This window comes from Brassica oleracea, chromosome C2 (assembly GCF_000695525.1).
Source record: "Brassica oleracea var. oleracea cultivar TO1000 chromosome C2, BOL, whole genome shotgun sequence".
Classification (NCBI taxonomy): Eukaryota; Viridiplantae; Streptophyta; class Magnoliopsida; order Brassicales; family Brassicaceae; genus Brassica; species Brassica oleracea.
In genome coordinates this window covers 47661996-47669986 of record NC_027749.1, presented here as the reverse complement: position 1 = coordinate 47669986, position 7991 = coordinate 47661996, and the positions used below count along the sequence as shown (strand labels likewise).

General features: G+C 39.8%; 3 protein-coding genes and 1 non-coding gene across 5 annotated transcripts in view; 2 read left to right on the top strand and 2 right to left on the bottom strand.

Moving 5' to 3' along the window:
• The window catches only part of LOC106326822 (bromodomain and WD repeat-containing protein 1-like), a 10692-nt gene extending 6300 nt beyond the window's left edge, over positions 1-4392 (top strand). For both annotated transcript variants that reach the window (XM_013764754.1, XM_013764755.1), the window contains 7 exons: positions 472-531; positions 648-702; positions 795-1192; positions 1264-2961; positions 3080-3655; positions 3971-4029; positions 4112-4392. In XM_013764754.1, the coding sequence (XP_013620208.1) occupies positions 472-531; positions 648-702; positions 795-1192; positions 1264-2961; positions 3080-3655; positions 3971-4029; positions 4112-4307 (3042 nt within the window). In that variant the 3' untranslated portion in view covers positions 4308-4392. The remainder of the gene's footprint in view (positions 1-471; positions 532-647; positions 703-794; positions 1193-1263; positions 2962-3079; positions 3656-3970; positions 4030-4111) is intronic.
• Positions 4393-5149: 757 nt separating this feature from the next.
• On the bottom strand, positions 5150-5222 carry TRNAK-CUU. The gene has a single exon. It is a non-coding gene; the product is annotated as a tRNA-Lys (tRNA).
• Positions 5223-5712: 490 nt separating this feature from the next.
• Positions 5713-7014, top strand: LOC106326823. Its single transcript, XM_013764756.1, has 7 exons — positions 5713-5900; positions 5977-6033; positions 6111-6233; positions 6311-6377; positions 6462-6554; positions 6638-6751; positions 6829-7014. The coding sequence occupies exons 1-7, from the start codon at positions 5761-5763 to the stop codon at positions 6880-6882; spliced, it is 648 nt and encodes a 215-aa protein (XP_013620210.1). The 5' UTR covers positions 5713-5760; the 3' UTR covers positions 6883-7014.
• LOC106326824 (proteasome subunit beta type-1-like) lies at positions 6944-7958 on the bottom strand. The gene is made up of 5 exons (XM_013764757.1): positions 7876-7958; positions 7665-7794; positions 7423-7565; positions 7247-7333; positions 6944-7165 (listed from the first exon to the last, which is right to left on the bottom strand). Exons 2-5 carry the CDS (start codon positions 7765-7767, stop codon positions 7091-7093), a joined length of 408 nt encoding a protein of 135 aa, XP_013620211.1. The 5' UTR covers positions 7768-7794; positions 7876-7958; the 3' UTR covers positions 6944-7090.
• Positions 7959-7991: the final 33 nt, after the last annotated feature.

Genomic DNA, 7991 nt, shown 5'->3' with positions numbered 1-7991 from the left:
AAAAAAAAGAAAACCCAATATTAACCGGAACAGCCTACAAAACCGTGAGAAACAACCGCACAAGTGGGAACTCATAAACAAGATCTACAACAAATATTAGATAATCACACAGGAAAAGAATGCGAGGAAGAACAAGCACAGAGATGAGTCTTTTTCGGTGATGGTGAGAAGCACTGTACGCTGGAAAGGTAAACGAAATACATAGATGGTGACAACTACATGTCAAAATCTAGAGATAGGAAAAAACATCTTAAAGGAAAAAACATTAGTGAGAAAACAAACATAAAATATATTAACCTACCACCTACTACTATATAACACAAATAAAAAACCAAATGTTCTTAAACAAAAGTAATTATGTCATCAATAAAGTCATGATTAACAACAGTAAAATAATATTTCGCGCGAAGCGCGGACACCCCTCTAGTGCTAAAATAAAATTTCCGTATAATTTCTCTGTGCATTTTGTAGTTCTTCCTGGGGGATTACCGGCCATTAATTCAGGACATATATGGGAATGTCCTTGACCAGGTAAATAGTTTATCTTTTTACCCTTCTTGTGATTCTGCTTCATAACCATTTATGTATTTCTGCTCGTTACACGCATAGTGTGTACTCACTAATTGGCATTTGGAACTTTGATTCAGGAATCTCAGCTTCCACCTTATCGCCGAAATATGGAGGACCCTCTTTGTGATTCAGGTTTTACCTTCTTTTACTATGATTACAAGTTCTTTGTGGATCCTTCTACTCAGGATGAGCATATTATTCACTCTAATCTTTCTGAATTCTAGCGATGATTCCATATGAAGAGCCATATCAGACCATGTTTCAGAAACGGCGCCTTGGCTCCTTAGGCAAAGAATGGCGACCATCTTCTTTAAAGCTTGCTATAGGGCCAGATATCACTTTAGATCAAGACTACCAAATGCCACCTCTGGCAGATCTAGACTTAGCTGAGCCGATGCCAGAATTTGTAGATGTGATGGAGTGGGAACCAGAAATCGATATCTTAAGCGATGGAAATGACTCCGAATACAATGTGCCAGAAGAGGATTCGTCTGGAAAAGAGCAACAATGTTTAAATTCTTTAACTTCTAGTGAGTCAGGTTCCAGTTCTAGTGAAGGCGATGAGGATGGTGATCATCAGAATAGCCGTAGAAGATCCAAAAGGCGAAAACATAAAACAGGAGTAAGTTTTAGTAATATTGCTTTGATCTTGTGCCTAAATATGCTACTTATCCCTTTTTACCTTTTTACCAGGCTGAGATCATGACTTCTTCGGGAAGGCGTTTTAGAAAGAGAAACTTTGATGTGCTTGAAGGTGCTACAAACAAGAACAAACGTACCAGGAAATCTAGGAGTGGTCGTAAAAAATCCAAAAGAAAATCTTCAAAATCTAAATCGTCCAGACCTAGGCGAGCGGCTGCACAAAATGCACTCTCTTGGTTTTCTAAGATTACAGGCACATCTATAGATGCAGAAGAGGAAGATGTCTCTGAATTGAGCGAGTCATCAGAAAGTGAATCAACAACACAGGACTCGGGCACTGGGGATAGTGAACTTGATGTCGCTTTGGTAAATGGGCATGGCAAGCAATCAAAGGGAAAAAACATTCTCGTATGTGATTCAGACGATGGGGCTCAACAGTGTGATATTAGCGAAACTCAACCTGCTGAACGAAGGAGATTGGTTGTTAGGTTTCCTGTTAAGAGTTCAGATAAGCTTTCCTTGCTGGAGAACCTACCTGGAACATCTTCCCATGCTCCAACTCCAACTTTAGGGAATGGCTGTGCTGAAGACTCAAGGGTTTCTGGGAACCTTGAAATTTGCGCAAATCATTTGAAGGGGTTAGATGCAAGCAAAGTAAAATGGGGAATGGTTAAGGCTCGTACATCAAAGCGAATGAGAAGTGAATCAATGTCATCGCATGGACTTATGGGCTCTGAGCCAGAGGGAAAAGAAAATAATGTTAGCAAAGAGGCAGATCACCATGATAATGGTGTTACAACACCTAATTGTTTGGAATTAAGAACAGATATCGATGGAATTGCAGTTGACACTGACACGGTGCTTTCTAATGGTTTGCCAAATGGTGAGGAACAATGCCTAGGAGTGGATGGGTCGCCAAGTCGAGTGGCTGATGAGGGTGCCTCTAACTGTTCTCAGGATGTAACAGGTCGCTTGCATGATCTAAAAGATAGCCTTCCACCTATCTCTAGGACGTTGAGGATACGCTCCAAGAGGGTTTCAAGGGCTCCTGATACATCTTTGAAGCAAGAAGTAAAATCTTCATCGGTAAATCAAGAGAACGGTGGCTCTGACGCATTGAATAATGGTTCTACAGACACTAAACGTGATTTGGCACTGGACTGCCAAAAGGATGATGTGGTTGGAACAGAGCTATCTCTGACAAATGATTGTGTGCATGAATCAAATCCACTAATCAGTGACCCTGTTTTAATTGCTAATGATGTTCCTGTGTCACATCCTAAACGGATGTTTGATTATGTCTATAGACGAAAGAAGTCACGAAAGCATGAGAATAACTCAGACCGTGGTGGTGATAGTCTGACTCAAGAAATAAGTCCAGGTTCGTGTAGTCAGGATCAAAGTAGTGGTGCTAATACCCATGAAGGTGTCCCTAATGGGCTCCATGAGACCGAGTCAAATGGTTTGGAGAAGCCGGAAGGCAGTTTGACACACATCCGAGATAAACTAAGTGATTCACATGGAAAGCATAACCCTCAAGAAGAATGTATATCAACTTCTGGGGCAACCCTTCGGTCGAGATCCACAAGGAATAGAAAGTCTACTTGTCCTTTTAGTGAAACTAAACCTGTTGATACAAAGAAGCTTCAGCAGTCAATAGAAAAGGTATCCTGGTTAACATTATCAACACATGAAGAGGGTTCTCGTTATATCCCACAAAAGGGAGATGAGCTTGCTTATTTGCGACAGGTAATCTTATCTGTTAGTCTCGTTTAATCAACCTCTGGTATCAATTTTTTAACCTGTGGCTGTTATGTGACAAAAAACAAAAAAAAAAAAACCTGTGGCTGTTACTCGTACCTTTCAGGGGCATCAAGAATACTTGAACTTCAGCTCCCTGAGGGAAGTGGCTCCTTGGACTTCAGTAAAGGGAGGAAACATAAAGGCGGTGGAGATCTGTAAAGTGGAAAGTCTTGAATACGCAACACTCCCTGGTTCTGGGGATAGCTGCTGCAAAATGATACTTAAAGTCATCGACCCCAACTCCGAAGTGTTCGACAGAACTTTCAAACTGACACTGCCTGAGGTGGTGAGCTTTCCAGATTTTCTTGTGGAAAGAAGTCGGTACGAAGCAGCGATACAGAGGAACTGGACTTTCAGGGATAAGTGTAAGGTTTGGTGGAGAGACGAAGGCGAAGAAGATGGTAATTGGTGGGAAGGACGGATTCTAGCTGTGAAGGCCAAATCACCTGATTTTCCTGAGAGTCCGTGGGAGAGGTACACAGTTAGATACAAGAATGATCCGACGGAGACGCATCTTCACAGTCCCTGGGAGCTTTTTGATGCTGATACCAAGTGGGTGCAGCCTCACATGGATGATGAGAAACGAAACCGTCTGCTCTTGGCCTTAACAAAGTTGGAGACTTCTGATAAAAGAACCAAGGTTTCTGATTCTAATCACTTTTAATATCTCATGGTAGCCCGTCTTATAGAAGATTTCGATTATTTGAACGTCTAGATCGATTTTATGAAAAATCGTTATGAGAAATCGTTTCGTTTAGATCCAGTTTGCCAACTAGGCAGACAACTAAACGCTGCCTAGAACGATTCTGGAACAATGGTTCGGACTCTCCTAGTCACCAAGCATAGGCCCGTGTTTTGCATTAGTTAGGTGGTTTTGTAGTTAGTCTTACTCTAAGTAGATTAAGAGGCGCAAAAACATGGCAATATTAAATAAACCTTTACTACTTCGTTTCAGGATTCTTATGGCCTCCAAAAACTGAACCAGACTGTGGGAAGCTCCAGCTACACTAACAGGTAAAGTTTCATCAACACTGGAAGAGGATTTTAATTGAGATGATGAAGCTGACATGGTTTTGTTCTGTGTATTCATGTGCAGGTTCCCAGTACCTTTGTCGATTGAAGTAATCAGGTCAAGGCTTGAGAACAACTATTACCGGAGTGTGGAAGCATTAAGACACGACGTAGAAGTTATGCTGTCCAATGCCGAAACTTTCTTTGGTCGAAATAAAAGCGTAGCAGCCAAAATCTCGCGTCTCTCTAAATGGTTCGACCGCACGCTACCTTCTTTGTAGCATATCTTATTTCATACTATGTAGATAATGTATTATTTTCCCCTCTTACCTCATAGTTCTAATGAATGAAGATAATTTTAGGATTTTTTTCGTTTTAGAGATTTTTAGGTTTAGGGTTAGTTGGAGAGAATTGTTTTCATTGCAAGCAAAGATAGATTTGGAGAGAGTCAACAACATTTGATGCTTTGTAAAACAGAGAATCATTTTACCTTGAATAATCCAACCAAATTTCAGTATGATTTTCTTTTCGGTTTAATAGTACGAAAAGAGTGAAAAAAAAATTGGACACTACATGCAGCAAATGGACAGAAAAGATAATATAAGTAAATTTTGTCTATCATCTGCTCCTAGTAGATGATGGATAAGAAAGATAATACTGCACAAAAGTTGGTGGAATATTGAGTAAAAACTTTATAAAAATGTCTTAACTGTTATAAATTAAGCATTGAAATGATCATCCACTTCTTTACCAAACTCAAGCACTATGATCATCCACTCCTTTACCAACTCAAGCACTATGATCATCTACTCATCAAGCATTATGATCACCCACTCATTTACCAAATTAAGCACTATCTTTGTTATTTTATGTATTGTTGTTCACTATAAATACCATCACTCATCTCACTCTTTTGTACACCAAAAACAAGAACAAGAGTTTATAATCAAAGAACCATTACATCTTCTTCTTCTTACTTATAATAAACTCTCTCACTTATAGTAGTGTTATTTGCTTCATACGGGTATTAAATTCTACTCTTATTTAAATTTCACGATACTATAAATTATAAGTTATTTCATAACAAAAACGATATTTTCCGAAAAGAGAGTTAAAAAGGAATCGCCCACCGTGGGATTCGAACCCACGACCACAAGGTTAAGAGCCTTGCGCTCTACCAACTGAGCTAGACGGGCTTCTTGTGTTTACCTTCTTCTAGTAAATTATCGCTCTTATTAAATGTTGGCTTTAGAGAATGATCAATACTACTGGACTATTGGGTCAAGAATACTAAGACCATTAAGCATCGAAACATGTTAACTTATTGGTAGCCTCTCTCAGTCTATATTTTTCGAAACCAAAATTACAGTCATTACAAAACTGTAAGAACAAATTTTACATAAAGCTAATTTATTGAAAACGATTCAAAATTTCAATCGGTATGCATATTTTTCATACATTTTATTCAATTCCAAATCCCATAACTCATGTCCATTGCTCCTACGTTTGTTTTTGTGAAGGATCACATTGAGACTAATTAGTCTGATAAATTAGCCTCTCTCAGTCTATTTAGTGAAGCAAATTGTGTAGTAAGATCTGTTTGGGCTTTAGAGATAACACTACTGGCCCATTGGTCTCTCAATAATAAGCCCACGAAGCATCGAAACATGCTTGCTTCTCGTCTTCTTTGGGTTCCCATTTGTCGAGAAGAGAGGACACGGAGCTTCTGAAGAGATGGCTTCCATGGTGTCACCGACCACTTGCTTATACCTCCATAAACACCGGATAAAGCTTCCCTCCCATGGTCGTCTTCGTATAACCGCTTCGATTCCAGAGGCTTCAGATGAGAAACTTCCCAAGTTAATTGCTCGAAGGTACTGTCTCCTCCTGCATACTCTGTTTATCACTTGAACCAAGTATCTGAATTGAAATATTATTTGGAATCGGAAGAGAGATGATTCTTAGGAGCAGTGAACTAGCTATGATCGGGGCCATTTTCCAGCTCAGGTATACGTTTTCTTCCGACAGATGTCTATAACTGAGGTTTGGTGGTAATGATTGATACCTTTAGTGGTTTGGTTTAGTGGGAAGAAACCAGAGTATCTTGGAGTACAGAAGAACGAGAGATTGGCTCTGTGTCCTGCTACAAACAACTGTATATCCACTTCTGAGAGTGTCAGCGATCGAGTCCACTATGCTCCACCATGGTAACTAACAATATCATGAGCTTTAAATTGTTTTGAAAGATTTGAATCATCACACTTTTTTTCCATTGGTGGGCAAGGAACTATAATGGTGGAAGGAAGACGCCTGTGAGCAGAGAAGTTGCAATGAAAGAGCTTCTTAATGTGGTAAGAGAGCCTTGAACAAGTTTGACTATTTGTTTGATGAATGAGTTGTATCTAGAGATGCGGGATTTGTCACTATTGTTGCAGATTAAGTCGACGAAACCAGACAAGTTTACTCCTCGGATTGTGGAGAAGAAGGACGACTATGTTCATGTGGAATATGAAAGTCCAATCTTAGGTGTAAGTAAAGGCAGAGCTTTTCTATTGTTGTCTACTATTGTCTCACTTCAACGACTATATCTTAAACGTTTGGTCTTTGGCAGTTGGTAGATGATGTTGAGTTTTTGTTCACTCCTGTGAAGAACTCGACGGTGGAGTATCGGTCTGCATCACGTAAAGGGAACTTCGACTTTGATGTAAACAGAAAGCGAATCAAAGTAAGAACTTGGATGTTGAAATAGTCTTTGTTACTGCTACTGGCTGATGGTTAATAAGCTTTCATTTTTCTATGCAGGCATTGCGACAGGAGCTGGAGAAGAAGGGATGGGAATCAGAGAACAGCTTCTGATTTTGATTCTACTGTTGTTATTCAATTAAAGATTTTGTCAAGACTCAATGTTACTAGAAACTCTTCCAAAAGAACGTTTTGTCATAAATAAGAGAAGGAGAATCTGTTAACAACACAAGAAAACTTCAAACACAGTTCAAGGTAACAGAGGGAGCCTAGTGTTGAGATGCGAATAAGAACAATAGAAAGGTGTGTTGCCAACACTCGCTTAATCTTTCCTCAATTCCATGACTTCGGTCCTGATGCCATCCGCCTTGAGAATCATGATCTCAAGCTTGTCTCCCTATTACAAACAAAACAATCCAACAAAGCATTAGTCAGCTAAAGACGAGCCATTAGTCAGACACAACAGGGGAAGACTTACAGTGTAGATATCCCTCTCAGTGGCGGACGCAAAAACAGTCTTAACCAAGTCAACTGCTTCAGGTTCAGAAAGGGGTGTGATAGCATCCTACATAGGCAAAAGACTAAAAAATAAGCAGCTTGAAATGATTCATTATGGGCTTAAACTAATTAAAGACCAAGCACAGACAAACAAACCTGGGCAGGAAGCAAGAGCGGGCTGGGACTCTTGAGCTGATTGTCAAGGAAGGGCATAATGAGGGTAGAACCAGAACCTTGAGCACTGTATCCAACCTTCTCATATGATCCCACTGCGTCATAGGTAAAGACACAGCCTTTTCCTGAATATTTTGACAGAAGAAGAAAGACACAACTTAACAACTCCTATAATCAACTCACAATGTGCAAACCCAAAGAGAAAAGAGAAGGCTTTTTCATACCTTCCTCATCAAGCCCACCGAGAACGTTAAAGGCATAGTAAGGAAAAAACCGCTTGAAGTAAAGCGTGTTGGAGAGAAGCTGAGCCATTGCAGGACAACTCATCTGCTTATTATGCTGATGCTGATAAACCTATTGCAGAACACCAAACACACTTTATTAAGCAAAAGTCTTCATCTTTACAAAGAAAATGCAAAGGGGAAGCTCACACACCAAGTGCCTTGACTTGAGAACTTTCTGAAGTGCTTTCACATCAGCTTGAAATCCAGACGAGGAGAGCACAGCCTTGTCTGCTCTGTAGACATTAAAAAGACAGCAATTAACAAAAA

Excerpts from the sequence above, each read along its gene's own strand:
- LOC106326823 (XM_013764756.1), top strand. The coding sequence starts at position 5,761 with ATGGCTTCCATGGTGTCACCGACCACTTGCTTATACCTCCATAAACAC. Across the intron at positions 6,555-6,637 it reads ATGAAAGTCCAATCTTAGGT|TTGGTAGATGATGTTGAGTT; the intron begins GTAAGTAAAGGC and ends GGTCTTTGGCAG. Across the intron at positions 6,752-6,828 it reads TAAACAGAAAGCGAATCAAA|GCATTGCGACAGGAGCTGGA; the intron begins GTAAGAACTTGG and ends TTTTCTATGCAG.
- LOC106326824 (XM_013764757.1), bottom strand. The coding sequence starts at position 7,767 with ATGAGTTGTCCTGCAATGGCTCAGCTTCTCTCCAACACGCTTTACTTC. Across the intron at positions 7,566-7,664 it reads CGGTGGGCTTGATGAGGAAG|GAAAAGGCTGTGTCTTTACC; the intron begins GTATGAAAAAGC and ends CAAAATATTCAG. Across the intron at positions 7,166-7,246 it reads CTGAGAGGGATATCTACACT|GGAGACAAGCTTGAGATCAT; the intron begins GTAAGTCTTCCC and ends TGTTTGTAATAG.